Genomic DNA, 19025 nt, shown 5'->3' on the forward strand with positions numbered 1-19025 from the left:
AAAAAAAAAACACGATTGCTTTCTTCCACATGGCATTAACATGCTATATAGGTACTAGAACCTAGCGTTGCATTTACACAACTACACATGTGCATATGAAGTTTGATCAAAAGATCTATACACCACTGATGAATTGCAAGTGGATTAAGTAATAGTTTCCACCTTCACCTTAGTTTTAAGCCAGACTGTACAGTAAAATTTAAGTAAAAATGTTGCATGCCCTGTTCTCTGTTTCTGGTTCCACCCCCTCCCATCCCACCCCCTGGGTTGAATAAGACCAAGTCTTGGAATAAAAAATAAGACTTTAAAATGGATGAAAACTCTGACTCAGGTCACATATTATACATATTTTGTATGCAAAGGACAATGTTTCTTGTCAAGTATCTGATTTCATGGAGATTATACTGATGGTCTGTAAATATATTTTGTTAAATAAATGTTATCAATAGCAGTAGAGTATGCAGAACTTTTGAAATGATCCTTTTACTGCACTCATGCACACAAACTTCAAAGAATCATCCTTGAATTTATGGGATATTCCATACATAATATACACACATATATTAAACTAACCTGTTCTGGATTCTGTTGAGGACTTTTGTTGGCTATGGACAAAACTAAGTTAGACAGGACATCTGGAAGAGATGTCTTAGGAGGTGGTAATTCTACCATAGAGTAATCCATCAATGATCCCAGATTGTTGTCCTATATAAATATAAATTACTGATAGTTAATTGCAGTAATAACAAACAAAGAAAATAAATTCAGGTTTAGTGTGTATGTATGTATAAAAAATTCATATCAAATTATAAGGATCTGAAACAGTGAATGAATCTGGGAAAAAAAAAAAAAAAAAAAAAAAAAAGCCGAGAGTTACAAAACATGCAGCTGTTTAATTTATGGCACATCTTGAACAAAAGGATGACAAACACTATGATACATCTAATGTTTCTAAGAACAATGCTACAGAGATATGCTAATTAGAAAATATTATTTTAAAATGGAAATTTACATAACAAGAAAGTTGTGCTAATCAAATCAAATTATCCTGATCAGTAAGATATCCCTGTAATTTTTCATTGTGAAAACAGAATCAATGAACCATATATACAAAAAAAAAACCAAAACATGGACACTTGGTTCATGTAATAATGGGTTAATTAAACAAAATTAATAGTATTCATCATTCCATTCAATATTCGATGATTTTTGCAAGTAACAGCAACACAGAAGTATTCTAGCAAATAAGTGCTAGAACACTTTCTAGCACTTCCCATAAAACATGCTACTGATGACTATGTTATTACTTTGAGTTTTCTTGGAGCAAAAATCAAAAAAGAACAAATGAAACTGAAAAACCATGAAGTCAAAGAAGTGACAGTTTTGCAGGCACAAATGATTCAACTAGCAATATGAAAGAAATACTGAATGAACTGAGAGTGAAAATCATTAGTTTGTTTACCTGGATATGACAGTTGTGAATTAAGAATAAGGGCTACAACAGCAAACAATTCAATATGCAAACTGTGGAAAAGGAATGGGTGCTAGTTTTGGATGTGTGAAGTGAGATGGGGAAGAGGGATTGCCTGCACTTGAATGCATTTGGTATAAGATTTTGTGATGAAATGACTAGTTTGTGAAGGCTCTATGATGATAAATAGACTGAAGATTATTTATGGATTACAGAGTTTAGCTGTAGGGCAAAGTGAGGATATGGAGTTTAACAGAATAGCTGCAGAAGATATAATTGAGTCCACGCGGTTAGCCTAGTGGCTGTGCGCTTTGCAACCATATGCCTGGGGAAGGAGTGTCCTTGGTTTGATTCCCGCCGCCGACGTGAGGAGCTTAAGGATCTTCCTCAGCCATAGCCAAGTTAGCTGGTCTTGGACAGTAGGGTTTTCCCCAGTTTATCTGGGGTTTATCATCCCGCAAGCAGGCAAACTGGCCTTGAGAATTCAACACTACAGGCCATAGGATACACCGGGGTATAAGGCTGACCACCTTATCCTGTGAACGGTTTGAGGTCCGACGATTAATTAACCCTCGACACCGCAAGGTAAAAGAGGGTAAAAGGAAGATGATGAGATATAATTGAAACATGAGTGTGGTTAACAAGAATGCAATTGGTTGGCAGAGGTGGGCTGAGTGCTTTATTAGTGAACAAGATTAAGAAAAGGTATGATAGACATTGTGTACATAATGGTCAGTATGGGGTTCTCATAATGAGTTTTCAGACTCAACAGAAATAATAATAATAACTATGGATATAGGTAGTTATATGCTTGTGTGTTTATGTTGTATCTGTTACTTGTTATCATTTGCATTGGTATGATATTATGTTGACATTAATGTATATCAAAACAGCTGTTTTAACATCACTGTAATAATTTGACTAAGCAATAACAGGCTATAATAATAATTAACCTGCATCATTAAGGAGAAGTTTCCTACAATTTTTTGTCACAAGTATATTTTCATTTTTTTTTATGGAGATCTGAATTTGTTCAGATATAGTTATATGTTATAGTTTGTCGAGGTTTAGTTATACACAACTGTGTAACTATGGATATAGTTATAAACTTGTGTGCTTTTATGTTGCATCTGTTACTTATTATAATCATCATTTGCATTGGCTAATGATAGTGTAGTGGGGCAGGGGGAGGAAACAGCAGAACTAATCTCGGTTTCAAATGAGATTAGTTCTGCTAATCCTAGTTGAAATTAGTACTCTAATTAATCTATTATATAATTTATTAATTACTGCATTTTAATAATAATTATAGTTATATTATACATGTTAATGAAAAAACATGACAGAAATTAACATTCCCATCACCAATATATATACAACATTTGTGTAGTTGCTTATAACTAAAAACTGAATGATTCAGGTGGACAGAGTTTGAATGTTGTATTAGGAAATAAAACTTAGTTCACATTTATTCTACTGTTGTTATTATTATTGTACAGGCACCTCCTTGGAATCGAAAAACTCATCGTGGGAGATCCATACTATCCATACAATTTATCATACCTATCCTTGAACCCATCAACAGACAAAGTGCTAACAACTGACTCTGGCAACCCATTCCATTTATTCATAACTCTCCAAGCAAAAAATCTAGTCCTCATGCCCCTACTAATGACACTTTTACTCAATTTGCAGGGATGACCTCTTGTGTTGTCCCCTCTAGTCAAGTGCTGAAACATTTTTCCTGCATCAATCCTATAAACCCTTTAAATGACTTAAATATTTCTATACTATCCCATTTTTTGCCTATCAACTAACTTCTGCAGTCTACATACCCTCAATCTATCCTCATAGGGAACATTCACACAGACCACTCAACATCTTGGTTTGCTCACCTCTGAATCCTCTCCACCACTTCTCATTCCCAAGAAACAAAGGAGAATAGACCTGAGCACAGTAATCCATCATGTGGACATATGAGGGCCTTATAAAGAGGAATCTTTATAAGGCCCTCAACTTCCTTATCTTTAATTGTTAGTGTGTTCTTCAATAGCCAAGTAATCTTATAAGATATCTTAGCAATATGTCCTCTAAACTTCAACTCTCTGTCTACCATCATGCCTAAATCCTCAACTTCATCTATTTCCTGGAGTACAGTTCCATCAATGTCATACAGTTTGTCATCTATTCATCACAAAATGCATAACTTTATATTTCTGCAAACCACTGAATATTTCGTTTCAGGTTATTTCCTATATCATTTATGTACAAATTAAACAGTAGTAATTCTAGCACTGAACCTTGCAGCACATCACTTAGTGACCAGCTTTTGCCTGGATTCTGCTCCTCAGTATACCACTTTCTGATATCTGTCCAGCAGCCACCCTCTTATCCACATAACCAGTGTCATATCCATCCCCATTTGTTCTAATTTGCGTGACAGAGTTCCATGTGGTATTCGGTCAAATGCCTTTGCAAAATCCAGCAGAATCACGTAGCCATTTCCTCTATCCAACTCAACTGTCACTCTATTATAACAAGTTAGTAAATTACTAAGGCATGACTGACCCTTCACACAATGCCATGTTGCTCCTCATAGAGTATCACATTCTTATCCACCCATTCTTGAATTTTTTTTAACCAATTCTTCAAATACTTTTACCACCACTCTTGAGATACCATAGATACATGATTGTTCTATAGCAGGGGCAGCCACAACGTGGCTTGTGTCCATGTGTCATGTGGCTCTTCACAATCTACCAGGAAAAAAATAAACAACAAGAGAAGAGGAGAAAACGAAAAAGAGAGAAGAGAGAGGGCGAGAAAAAACAGGGTTAATAAAAATTACTGCAATAAAAAAATTTAATTCAAAACACATTAAATGAAGTTTACTTTGAACACTTAGAATATTTTTTTAAAGTTGAAACACAATAATTTTAGTGTTTGCTCATCTTATTTACTAGTAGAGGCCTTCCTTGTATCCATTTTCTTAGCAAGCGCCTTAAAATTAGCAGGTGTGTAATTTGTCAAAGCAGTTCTTACAAGCTCGTTACAACCTCGGCATGTGCACACTCACATACTCCAGTACCATCGCAAAGGCTGCAGCCTTTGCATTGGTACTGGAGTAAGTGAGCTCTTCTCTAATTCTCAGAATTCTAAGTCTTACTGGAATTATTTTGGCTCCAAAAGGACACATAGTTGGCTACTCCTGGTCTATAGTTTGCTACTGCAGTCTTAGAACCTCCCTTATGCAAGGGAATTATTTTGCCCTCTTTCCAGTCCCTTGGAACTATACCAGAGCCAAGACTTAAATTAAAGAGCCTAGTCAGATGCATTGCTAGTTCCCTTGCGCATTGCTGCAAAATGCAAGCTGATGCCCCATCTAATCCCATAGCTCTATTTACTTAGAGATTCTGCAATATCCTAAGAATCTCATTCATCGACCTCTGTTCCCACATAAGTCTCTGTCACATATATCACAGCATTAACCACACTTGGATGATATACTCTTGCAAAGTGGTCACTCAGTAACTCAACTACTTTATCTGCTTCTGTAACTGTCGGCACTCATTAAGGTTATTCTTCCATAGTCATACTTCTTTATTCCTCTTACTTGCCACAAAGTGAAATAACTCTGAGATTTCCTTTGGTGCTTGGCTAGTTTCTTCTCATAATCTGATTTTGCCATACTCACCATACTGGTCACCTTTTTCCTTATATACTCTTGATAGCATTTTCTTTTTGTGAAGCTCATGCTTAATGATGCTATTCATCTATCTAACTCCTACCTGATTAATCCTCCTTATCTTAGGTATACAATTTACTACAGCTTCCCCTAGATGCCCCTAACAATCTCCCATGCACCACTAACATCTTTTCCAGAATTTTATGCCACGGCAGCTACGAGTTTCCTCTTAAACTTGTCATAATCACCTGCCTTGTAGTTCCACATATACCCCTTCTTGACAGAATATTCCTCTTTTTACAATCTCCCAAGTCAAGACCACATGGGCACTTTCCCCATACAGAAGCAATGTTATGGATGGCTCTTCTGATCTTATGACCAGGTCTAATAGTGTCTCAAATAATAACCTGTGAGTAGATGAATAAATTCCATTTCCTTCATGCCATGTGATCTCTCTTCCTTTCAATCTAATTACTCGACCTGCACTCATTATACTAATTTGCTGATGCATGTCATCCAGATCATTCCTAGAATCCCTGACTTATAGCAACAACCAGCCATGTATTTTGTCTTATTGGCCTTGATTTCACACCAGACTATTTCAAATAAACAGTCACTTTCTCACCTATTTCCTATTCTTTTTGGCTGCAATTGATCTGCTATGATCAGCAGTATCTCTTTCCCTCATCCTATCTTCCCTAAAAATACTAAACCCTTCACATTTTATTCCTGTAACTACATCATCTGCGGTTAGCCAAGTATCACTAATGCCTATAACTTTTAATGTAGTTGCACCACCCAATGCTAAAAACTCTTCCCTCTTTATTCTTAATACTTCTGGCATCAGTATATAGAAATTGCAACATCGCTTTAGATCCACAACTACCTGATTTGACTACCCTATTCAATATTTTTGCTTCAGAGACTAGATTCCTCACTTGTTGATCATTCTCACACTAATGTGCTTTATGGGTGCCTTCACACACATTCACTTGCATCCACCCTAATTGCTTAAGTTTTCCTGAATTTGTGCTTCAGTAAGCTCAAATGAACACAGTCCTCTCTGGACACCTAACATCAAAACTATTTAGATGCAGTCCATCAGCGTTAAAGAAATCCTTCTTTTCATCAAACACAGGCCATAGGTCCACAAACTCTACATCATTCCTTTTGTGCAACATGTGTATTGATTCAATTGCTATCAACGCCCTCCTCCTCAATTCACCTCTATCATAGTGTGGCTTACTTACAACCTTCACCTTCTCACTCTTCATTTTTGCTTTGTCCGACAACTCCTCCCACCAAAGGCATAGATGTTTATAATTGTCCTACTAATCAATTACCATATGTACTTCTGTGACCTGTATCCTGGCACAGTATGACCCTTGATGTCTTTGCACCATAAAAATCATATTAAAAAAAAAAACAGTAATTTCTTCACATCATGATGTCATGTCCAGTGAAAGGAATAAATATTTTAAAGAAAACTTTACATGATTTTTTTATAGAGATGCTAATAATCAAGTGAACAACATATAAATGGAAGAATTAATCATATATACAGAATCTGTACTTCATTAAAAACAGTATTAGGAATACAGAACTTTTTTTTATTATTGTTTTTAAAGAAACATCATGATTTGTTTGTAAATAATAACAAGTAACAAATGAAGAAATGCTGCAGTGCCTACCAAAGGATTTTTAATTTAGTTTCAATACTTCAAAATTTGCCTCATCTCATACTATTCTTGCAAACTATCTTCAACATTCATATTAAAAAGCAACAAAACAAAAGAAAAGCTCTTAAAATGCATACATACATCTTCCAGGGGAATACTTTTGGGCTCCTGTGTTGCATATATATCAGGATCTGGCTCATAAGGAGAGTCTGGCAGCCTGCAAAAGTGATGGAACTATAAATCTAACATTTATTTCTCTCCTTTGCATAGTAACAATAACAATTTTATAATGACAATTATTTAAGCAGTACTTATTACAATATCTAGTAAACTTTTCAGCCAGACCACAGAAAGAATAATTGATTTAGAAAACTACCTCGTGTTATATGTATGTGTACATATCTCAGCTAATAAACAACACAAATAAGGATTATATTTTTGAATCCTGTTCTTTAAGGTTGGAAACCTTTCTTTAGTTTGAGAAAAGCCGTCTTCCTGCTCTAGAAAAACAAATATAAAACGTTTCAAGCCACTTCAGGATTCCAGGTAAGCAAACTTGTGGTCTTCAAATGAAATTCATCTTCCTAAACATCCATGCCACCCAGTAGAATTTCAAATACACAACGTACTGGACAAGAATGAAAGCACTATCCTCTTGGCCAGCCAGGCAGTCTATCAGCATGTTAAATGAAATTTATATGATGAGTTCCAGGAGTGATGCCTACAATGTGAAACCATTCCATCTGAAAGAGATATGTTAGTAACATAAAAAAACAAAAGATAGTGAAGTCTACTTTATTTTCACACATTATTTCTCAACACAATCTCTCTCTCTCCACCATGTAATTGTCACCTCTGCTTTGATTCATTTTTAGAATAAACTGAAAGGATGTGTTTTCTATCTAGGAAATACCTAGAAATCTAACAGGACTAAGTCTGGAGTAAAGGATGTTTCACTCCAAATCTGATCTCTCTGACAGCTATTGAAGTTAATGCATGTGTGATCTCCTGTTGTCATGTTGCAAAAAAAAGGCTGTTGATGACACAAATATAATTCATTTGCTATTTAAATTTTTTCAATGTATTTACATAGCTATATGAATACCCTAACTTGGTGAATGACAGTTTTGTTGTTCCAAAAGACAGTCAAAATACTTTCCAGAAGAAGAAGGTTCAGCTCTGAACTTCTTGGTCATGAGTGAGGTTGGTGGTGATATTCCACTGACTGAATTTTGATTCTGGGCTTATAATGATGGATGCAACTTTCATCCTTAGTCATAAATTTGCAAAGAAAAGCATTGTTCTCCCTTTAGTAATGTTGAAGGCAGTGACAAACTTCCATTCTCATCTGTTTCATTTTGCTAGTCAACTGACACAGTACCACTTAATATACATATTTAATTTTAGCTATTCTTTATCGATTTGATTAAGCCAGCTAATTCAAATGTTCAATTCCAGTGCTAGTAATCTCTGACATATTCAGCAATTTCTCTCTGAATAACTTTTCAGCTTTCTGCTTATGGAAAACATCTGCTGCAAATTTTAGACACCCACTTTATGAATGGTTGTTAATCCCATCTTAGCTATTTCTTCTTTTTTGTGCACAATGACATACTAATCACATCTACAGTTGCTTAACCCTAAAAACCTGTGGTAATCCACTTTCATGCATCAAAAATTTAATTACCACATGCAGTTTTTCAAACTTCAACAAATTTGTAAAAGACTTGTCCATTGTGTATTTGCTAACATGAGAAATGCAATACCCCCCACTGTATGTTACAATGTAACAGAGGACATACAGGCATTAGTTTTGGAATACCCTTTGTATTTTTGCCTCAGAAAATATCCCAGCTAATAAACAGCACAAATAAGGATTATATTTGTGCTAATTAACTGTTAATATCAATAATATAAAAACTTGCTGTAACTTCTGTTCTCAAAAAAGGTCGAGTACCTCTTGGATAAAAGCCTTCCACTCTTCTCTGTTCGAAGCAAGCTCTTTCATATGCCAGCTGCTTTGAAACCCCAATGCAGTTCTAATGGTTTTATTTCATGTCGATTTTGGTTGTCCTCTAGGTCTCGTACCCTCCATACTATCCTCAAATACCAGGCAAGAAAGTCTGTCTAGTTCTATCTGCATAACGTGGCCAAGCAAATGGAGTTGATGCTTTTTTAACTGTTAAGAATTGTTGAATTAGGGATGTTCAAATCTGTCAGCACTTTTGCATTAGTTTTATATTCTGTTCAATGAGTTCTATTTATTTTTCTGGAGCATTTCATTTCAAATGCCAATGTTTCCTATCTGCTTCTATTTTTTTTAAGGTTCAAGTTAATAGCATTATATAATTTTATTTTTAGTTGCAAGAATTTTGCTATTTTTCCAAATTTTAAGTTTATTCAGCACTGATCATGCTATGGATTGTCCATGTTTCATTGTTGATATGCATTCAAATATGCTCCTAGGTTATTAAAACCATAACTCATATGATTTTCTAATTAAGTATTATCTGTATATCTACAGGATATATTCCATTTTTTATTATGTATAATGTATTATTTATACACAAAAATATCTAATTCAAAAATTACAATTTGTATTGTGGCATAGGATATCAAAATCCTGTTAAACATCATATATTCAAAAATGCTTTAATCAAAATGAAGTTACTATTTACAATTCCTGAGTTAAAGATGACAAATAGTGTTTTATATATGTACTCAAAAATATAATACAGAATTCAGTCTAACCAGATATAAAAATGTCAAGGCAACTACACGTTATTATGTCCTTACTTTTCCTTTTATTTCTCTTCTATATCTTACGCTGCTAGCCTTTATCTTTAATTTCATCTAATATATTACTTTATTCTCACTTATTTATCTCTATTCGTTTAAGTCACTTGATATAACGTTCCTTCTCCCCATTTTTTCTACTATATACCCTTAATAAGATATTTACTTATTAATATTTTCATAGCTATTCTCTCACACATGCAAATAAAACGTTTATTTCCTACCAAGTATTCCTTCCATTAGTTCTTTGCAGTCTCATTGGCCTCTTTACATTTTATCTAATCACACAACAATCTAATAGGGCTCACCCGATAAGTATTAACAAAATTTATTTTTTCCACTACGCCAGCTAATACCTTGGGTAAACGGGATTACCCAGGGGTGACCCTCTCAGAGTGATACATGAAAATTAGATTGAATTTAATCTTGTCCCTCCGTTTTCTTATTTCTTCCTCACAGTCGTGGCTCGCTTTAGGAGTTTATATACAAGGGTTTAACCCGCTTAGTTCGTTATAGCATTTTATGAGCGGTAGTTTTGAATTCATAAAACAAAAGCAGATCAGGCAGGTACTTGAATGAAACATTTTAATAAGCTTGAGGAATTATGCAAATATACATTATAGACATATTATTAGGAATGCTCTCAAGGTAAATCAAAGGCTCAAATTTTAATACACTAGACACACATACAATCTTGCATTGACCACTATTACAAGCATCTTCAGCATAAATTCATAGGCTAATATCATACCATCCTAATACATGTGGTTCATAAATTAACACAATAACACATTCCATACATTAAGTTTAGCTCGTTCAGAGATATTCTCGGCCTCGTAGGTCAAACAAATCATAACACAATCTTGGCCCGTACTAAGTCATAGGCTATTCTTACAGTTCCTTAATTTTAGTCCATTATAAAATACTCTCTTAGGGGATCACACTCTTCTATAGTTGGAAATAGGAATTCAAAGATCTACCTTACCGTCTCTGATCTTAATTTCCTTGACCTTCTTCCTGCCTTGTCTGGTCATCAAGGCCTTCTGTTTTAGTTTCCTATGAGGATATCTCCAGTCGGACTGTACGAGTGGAATCTCAGCAGGAAGGATTGGAAGTGGCACGGTAACGTCGCCTTGACTGGACGGCATCCATTCGGTTCCTCCGTCGCATGACTAGGATAGCTGTGCATTGTCTAAGGATATACCTAGTCCAAGGATATACCTTGGCCCATTTCTAACGCTGCGACAGATGAACCAAATGCCTTCCATGACTAGCCAGGAACTTCTCCAACAGCAAACTCGACCACTGTCTGCAAGATCCGGAACCAGGAATCCAAGAAAAAAAGCCCGGAATGGTGCTTGCATGGCCTTTTTGTTTAATTTTCTCGATCTTCGCGGTGCGTGCCAATGCAGTCACGTGTGTTTACGTCAATCTCCTTAGCTCCCTCTATTTAGTCGCCCGTGTACCTGATTTCTCTTCCTGGAAATGCTTTGGTTTTTCTTTCCAGTACTTCTCCCCCCCCCCCTTCTTATGCATAATACAGGATGGCAAAGATGACCCTTGAACCCTGACTCACAGGTTTAGCTATTTTAGTACAGGAGACGGGGTTCTTAAGTGGATTTGCCAGCTTACATTGATCTCTACATCTGGCCCACACTTAATACAGATTAATTTTAACAGCTCTTTATACAATTTTATACTATTCCTAAATTTTAAATTGATTTGCATTTACAAACTGCTTACACTTATTCTGTTGCCAACGTTCCATATTCTCTGCCTAAGTTGTATTAAAGTTGTGACCTAAATATTTTATAATAAACATTTCTTAGCCTTTTCAGGACACAACAATGTTACAGTAAATGATAAGTCAAGCATTTTGTCACATCTAAGTTATGCCTTTTACTATTTATCATCATCATCAAATTCCTGGTATATACCCTCAAGGAGTGTACAGGATATGACAGTACTACCACATGAAAAATTTACATCATTACTAACTTCCTATCTATAATTTTCCTCCAAATCAGTCTGTTACCTGTCAAAACTCCAACATTATCAAATCTTATATTTCTATCTTCTAAGGCACTTTTTACCATATCAATCCCTATATCTTGGTCTTCCTCTGGATCTTTTTCCTTCCAACCTGATAGAGAATACTTGTTTTGCTAATCTTTCCTCTCTCATTTTGTTTAAGTGACCATAGCACCTGAGATTAGCTCTGCTAAACACATTCCTGGATGCTAACAATGTCAAGTTCTTTATTAATATCCTCGTTTTCAATATGATATTGACATTGATGCCATCTGTTCATGACCCTAATCGTTCTCAGGACTCTCATATCTGTGGTCTCCAGTCTTTGGTCAAGTGTTTTACTTCTAACCCAGCTCTCAGATCCATAAGTTAAAATTGGTTTGAACACTGTCTTCTACACAGCTAATTTAGTGTTTTGGCTAATTTCTCTCTTATTCCATATAAATTTATTCAGTTGACTTCCTACCATACCAGCTTTGTTGATTCTGTCTATTTCCATATTTAATCTCCCATCTTCACTAAAAGTCGTGCTTAAGTAGTTGAAATGTTTTACTTGTTCTATAGGTTCTCCATTCACAATGCAGTTGAAATTTTCAATATTTCTGCCTATTTTCATTATCTTTGTATTGTTATTGCTGACTTCATATCTATTACAACAGTTATTCAATTTAGTCAGGGAATCTTGCAGATTCCTAGCAGATTTATTTAGAAGTATAACATTGTCCACGTAAAGCAAAGAGCTGACATTAACATCTCCTATTTTGATATCAGTTTTAATACCACTTTCCTTCATAATGTGATCCATATATATAATGAATAACAGAGGAGATAATGTACATCCATGTCTGACAACAGATTTAACATTAAACCATCTTCCTGTATTTCCTTCAATTCTAATTGCTGACTTACAACTCAAATAAAGACTAAGTATTGCTTGATATAATGCCCCATCGGCACCATGTATTGAATAGTTTCTCTCTTGGCACCTTGTCTTTTATGCCTTTTCCAGATCGACAAAACTTAAATACAGATCTTTGTTATATTCCCATGTGTTATCAACTATTTGTCGTAAAGTGAAGATCTGATCCTAACAGCCTCTATTTGGCATGAATCCATCTTGTTCTTCACCAAGCTTCTCTTCCACAATTCTTCTCAACCATTTCTCAAGTATACGTGCATATATCTTACTAGGAATGCTTAGTAATGAAATAGCTCTAGTCCAATCATCTGGAATTCGTCCCTCTGTCCAGGCTTTCTGAACTATGCAGTGCAGCCACTGTAAGACTTTTATACCACCATACTTCAGCATTTCTGGTTGAATATTATCTACTCCTGCTGCCTTTCCACATTTCAAGCCTTTGATGGCTTTTTCTACTTCAAGTATGGATATGTATTTCTGACTGCATGCCTGGTCAGTGTTTTTTTACCACTGTGCTGTCATCACTGCTTGTTTTTCATTTAGCAATTTTTCAAAGTAATTACTCCATACTTCAAGGATATCTTTTTCTCCTGTTTTCATGTCACCTTTATCATCTTGAATTTCTTTTAGAGCACTCTTTACTCCATTTCTGAGCTTCTTCAACAACCTTCAAAGAAAATAAATATCAAGAATATCTATTCTTGATATTTATTTTGTATGTTCTTACCAAAGACCACTCATAACTTTTGTTTAGCTAGTTTTACACAGTGTTTAGCTTTCTTAAAGTTGTTTCTGTATTCTCTACAAGCACAAGCTGATTTATTTGCCAGGAACTTTTGATATGATTTCTTCTTTTCCTTCACTGCCTCTTTAACTTCCTGTGTCCACCATGGAGTTCTGATTTTTCTATCCTTACACATAACCTCACCACATGCCTCTCTGACTGAATCAATCAGTGTTTTCTTCAGTGCTTGCCACTGAATCTCCAAGGTTTGGTTCCTGTTCTCAAACTTTTTCATTTTTTCTTCATTAATATTTGTGTATTTTAGTCTACCGTTCGCATCTGAGAGCTGCTTAACTTTTATTCGTTTTAAAACTTTCTTACATGTTCTTCTTTTCAATATGAAATTCAATTTTATCCTGCTCAAGACTAAATGGTGATCACTTCCAATTTCAAATCCTCTGTACACTCTGGTGTCCTGCACCAGGGAGAAAACATCACTATCAACAATAACATAGTCAATGAGACTTTTTTATTCCTTGCCTCTTCTCTCCATGTGAATTTAGAACATTGTGTTAGTAATAACCAGTCCATATCCTGAGCAGAAATCCAACAGGTATCTGCCATTATTATTAGCTTTGCTCTTTTCTCCAAATTTTTCCAAAATATTTTTGTATGTCTGACAATCGTTTTCCTACTCTGCTAAGAAAATGATTGCCCACATCACTCTACTTGAGACTGCCTGCCATTCAAGAAGATTAGCCTCATATTTAGTGTTGAATACCGGCTACTCCTTCTTTTCCTTGATTGTTCCTTGTTTTACTATTTATTATTATTATATTTATAATTTATTATTACTGCTGAGCAAGTGACATGCAACATTCATTATTTCTGTTGATCATGGAAATTTCTACCTTCAGCAGTGAATGCTTAACTCATAACGGTTAATAAAACATAGAAAACATTCAATGGACCTTTTAAATTCTGAAAGGATTCATATTCAAGTCCGATCAAAGGAGAATGTCATATTTCCAAAGGTACTGCCGAGCAAAACACATGAAAAAGGTGCAAACTCATATATTGAATACTATTATTCAGATATTTCAATTTCTTAGTACAAAGGTTTGTTTGCCTAAATCCTTTTCAACTTTCGAATAAAACTTTATTAAATTAAATACTGTATATTTTAAAATTGCATAGTAATTTTTTTTCTCTTTCAATTATTTTCAGTAGTGTTTTATAGTGTGGTTATTAGAAATATAATTGAGGGCAATTATATTTTAGAAGAGACATAATGTGAAACTATCTTTTATCCAGATTGAAATCTTGCAGCACTTTTGCAATTAGTCTTAGGTGATCATTTCACATTCATAACATCTTTAGATCTAGGTTGTGAATGAATGTAAGATGATGTATTTTATTTTCTGTTTTAGACACAATAAGCTTGGATCCTTTAAAATATGTACAACATAAATCACAGGAGGTATAATTATGGCTGAATGGTCACTTAACAGTGATCATTCAGCCATAATTATACCTTCTGTAATTTTACCTAAGAAACCGGTGCTGCAGATCCAGTGTCTGATCTTCTCGTTCTTGTGGTACAATCCATTACAAGTATATTTGGGACTAAGTTAACTATAGTATATTTCTACATTGGTTGAAAAGACATATATAATATGATGGGATGACTTAATAAGATATCATGTTGGCCAGGTAATATAAGGCACCAGCTGTTTTCCTGAGCAAACAAGTGAAAAGTCAAGCTGCTGGACTCTATTACATAATGATGGGCAGCTGTTTTTTTTTTTTTGCGTGTGTGTGTGTGTGTGTGTGTGTGTGTGTATGCAAGAATATGTGCATCTTGAGCTAAAACAACCAAACGATTGCCATAATGTTGTTTACTATTGAGGTAGATGCAGAATTTAGACTTCCCTTGAATGGCTGCTTTTGAAGAAGCATAGTCAATTTTGATTGTTCTTAGGATACAAAGTTAGTCTCAATATATGACAGAATGGTGATTTAGAAATACTTATTTCTGAACCATGTACAAGAGTTATTACATTGCAGCTTTGTCCATGTTAGATCTCCCATAAAATAAAATCAACGGCTATGTATTACAAGAATCATAATGTAAATGGGCTACTTGGGCAGTTTTAATTTCTTTAGTATTTTCCACTAATTTTTTCTTCCATAAATATGGAGGAGAGAATTTCGGTCTCTGTGCACAGGATTCATAAGAAATCTGCATGTTGCATAATATTCACCTCTGTACTATCATGTCATCATCATCATCATTATCAGCCATTTTTTGTATACTGCTGACAAAAGCCTACCCGAAGTCCTCCAATATAACCTAGCTTGAGCTTTTCTGTGCTACCAATTTCTGGCTATCTATTTAATCTCATCATTCCACTGTTTCTTTAGTCTTCATCTCTGAGATACCATTCAGACATCAGCTTTGACCATTTCTGAGTGTTATGTTTTGCAAACTGACCTAATCTTGCCATTTCGATCTTTTAATTGCTGTTATAATGTCTCTCACCCTAGTCTGAGCTCTGACCCAAGTGTTGTACTTTCTATCCTGAATGGTAACACTATTTCCTCTGGGTAGTTCTCAATTTATCCATCAATTTTTTTTTAGTCAAAGCCCAAATTTCACTTCTATATATGACCAGTACTTACAACTGTCAAATATTTTTCTTGCATTGCAGATTGAGATCTCTCCTTTGAGAACTGCAAGGTGTTTTCTATCATGGTGCAGAGCATAAAGTAATAAACCACTCCATGAGAGAAAAAGAATGGAGCTAGTTGGTCTTCAAGGAAGCTTGCTGTAATTGTTTTCTGAAGAAAAATAATCATGCAGAATCAACATACAGCATAAAAGAGAATTACTGCTTGTTGTAATCAAATAAATGATTGATCTTATACATCTCTCTAGGAGTACACATTAGGGGTAGAGTCCCATAATGAGGGGTTCATGGCAAAATTAATGCGGCTGGTTCATCACTCCTTACTGCATCCCCTAAGGATGCAGTAAGGAGTGACGATTCATGACTGTAATCCATATGTGTTTATGGGGCCGGTTTGCAAGCTTGAGGGATGAAAAACTCCAAATAAACTGGCAGAAAAAACCCTGCTGTCCATGCTCAAGATTGGCTAACCTGGCTATGGCTTAGAAAGATCCTTAAGCTCCTCATATCATCACCGGGAATCGAACCTAGGACACTCCTTCCCCAGGCATATGGTTGTGAAGTGCAAAGCCACTAGGCTAACCTCGTGTGGACATCGAGTAAATGCACTGGTGTAATTGAAGAAACAAATTTTCACTTCTTTTGCAATGAAATGTTGAAGTTTTCTAAGCAATCCCAATTATATGATCAGTTACCAGAAAAAAAAAAAAAAAAAAAAAACGATGTTGACTAGCATGGACAGAGAAGAGTAGAATTTTCCGCATATGCGTGCTAGTGTAATTAATGGAGTAATCATCATCTGAAACTTAATGTAACTTGCAAGAAAATAAAATGACTGAGGTAAGCAAGGTGGGTGCTGCACTTTTACTGTTACAATCAAAAATAGAGTTACCAAATCCAAAATCTCAAAAATTTGGAGGAATGCTATAATACTGGAAGAGCAGAAGATTGGTAAAACAGGTCTCACCCAAAAGTTAAAAGGTATGTAAATACTAAGTGGGGTGTTATCAGGTGGATTTCAATAGCAGTTAACACCGCAGTCAATACTTGAATGATGGCACACATGTTACAACCCTGAGAAAGAAAATATTACCAGTTTTGCTAGAGAAACATTTATTGTGAAAATGTAAGCATTTGGAGGAGAATGACAAGGCAGTACTTTAATCATATCAGACAAACATATTTTACAAATGCAATTTCTAAGACAATTCAGTGATTTGGGCATCTGTGAAAGGGAAGAATGGAGTACACGTGGCTCTCCCTAATAACTGGCAGCTTTATGAAAATGTTCATTAAATCAAAGATAAAGATGTGCAAAAAACACAGTAATCATATTATCTGGAAGTGTTGAGCTTGTATCTTAAGTATATATTGTCTATTTGAATAAGTACTCACATTTCTCTTGAAAAATATATTTCCTGTAATGTAGTTTGCTGCCGTAAATGTTGTACTTCCTTTTCTCTGCTATTCCATCCTGGTTCCACTAGGGATGGTGGTAAATCAATTCGAATAGGTGAACTCCACTTTAAAAATAAAAGAAATAAATTTAAAAAAAAAAACTTAGTATAACCTTAGTAAAACCTAGTATAACATCTCAGTTACAAATACAAAACTTTATGCACAGAAATGCACTTCAGTAATATCAATGGTATCAGCCAACATCATCAAAGTAAACAATAGTAGAAAATATCTGCAACACATCAAATATAATGAAATGTCACTCGCGCACACAATTACTGCTTGAAACACAATTATATTATGAGTGTACTTGTGTTTCATGAGTATACTAGTATGACTAAAGTGAATAACTGTTGTAATAGACATGGTATGAAGGTCAGCAATAACAAGACAAAGACAATGAAAATAGGCAGAAGAATTGAAAATGTCCACTGCAGTGGGAATGAAGAACCTATAGAACAAGTAAAACATTTGTGTTGCTTAGGCAACACAAATTTGTGCTGCTTAGGCACGATTTTTAGTGAAGATAGTAAATTAAATATGAAAATAAACAACAGAATCAACAAAGCTGGTATGATAGGAAGTCAACTGAATAAATTATCTGGAATAAGAGGGAAATCAGCCAAAACACTAAATTAGCTGTATACAAAACAGTGTTCAAGCCAATTTTAACTTATGGATCTGAGAGGTGGGTTAGAAATAAAACACTTGACCAAAGACTAGAGACAGCAGATATGAGGGTCCTGCGAAAGATTAGGGGCATGAACACATGGCATCAATGGCAATATCATATTAAAAATGAGGATATTAGGAAAGAACTTGACATTGTCAGCATCCAGGAATGCGTTAGCAGAGCTAATCTCAGGTGGTATGGTCAGTAAACAGAATGAGAGAGGAAAGATTAGCAAAACAAGTGTTCACTGCCAGGTTGGCAGGAAAAAAAAACCCAGAAGAAGACCAAGATATAGGTGGATTGATACGATAAAAAGTGCCTGATTTGGAGGAAAATTGTAGATAGGAAGTTAGTAATGATGTAAATTTTTCATGTAGTACTATCATATCCTGTATATATCCTGGAATATGATGATGATGACCTTTACTTTATTAGGAGATTGAAAGAACTTAATACGACTTAATTAGCACTCCAAGAATTCCTGGTTTAAGGTTGCAATAGATGCAAAATTTATTGTTGGATATCACACATCTGATGTGGATAATTGTTCGTAATGGTTGTATTCCATGTAAATATTATTATTTGACACCTCCTGTTTCATTCTTTCTTTAATTTTTCTTAATGAAAATAAAATTTCTCTTGGAGAATGGTGCCAAGTAACCAGAAAAATGATCAATTAGATTCTCTTAGGCAACATACAATGATTCACATCAACTTTAAAGAAATTAAAAATTTCATATACCTAATTCATTCTCAAGAAGCAGTTTTTTCAATCAGTCACATAAAAATAAATCAGGTATAAGGAAAGTCTCTTCATTTTCTGGAATCTAGGTGAAATTGGATTTATTCTCTTTCAATGTTCTTCAAACCCAAAAGTTCATAAGTGAAACAAATTGACA

The 19025-nt window shown here is 34.9% G+C and overlaps 1 protein-coding gene across 3 annotated transcripts in view; it reads right to left on the reverse strand.

The window, feature by feature from the left end:
* Positions 1-19025, reverse strand: part of LOC150092606 (serine/threonine-protein phosphatase 1 regulatory subunit 10-like) — a 447296-nt gene that overhangs the window by 31850 nt on the left and 396421 nt on the right. For all 3 annotated transcript variants that reach the window (XM_090414736.1, XM_090414735.1, XM_090414737.1), the window contains 3 exons: positions 17391-17518; positions 6977-7052; positions 574-705 (listed from right to left, as the gene is read on the reverse strand). In XM_090414736.1, the coding sequence (XP_090270862.1) occupies positions 574-705; positions 6977-7052; positions 17391-17518 (336 nt within the window). The remainder of the gene's footprint in view (positions 1-573; positions 706-6976; positions 7053-17390; positions 17519-19025) is intronic.

The sequence above is a fragment of the Typopeltis vanoorti genome, chromosome 25, assembly GCF_054136105.1.
Source record: "Typopeltis vanoorti isolate ZY-2024b chromosome 25, IOZ_Tvanoo_1.0, whole genome shotgun sequence".
Taxonomy (NCBI): domain Eukaryota; kingdom Metazoa; phylum Arthropoda; class Arachnida; order Uropygi; family Thelyphonidae; genus Typopeltis; species Typopeltis vanoorti.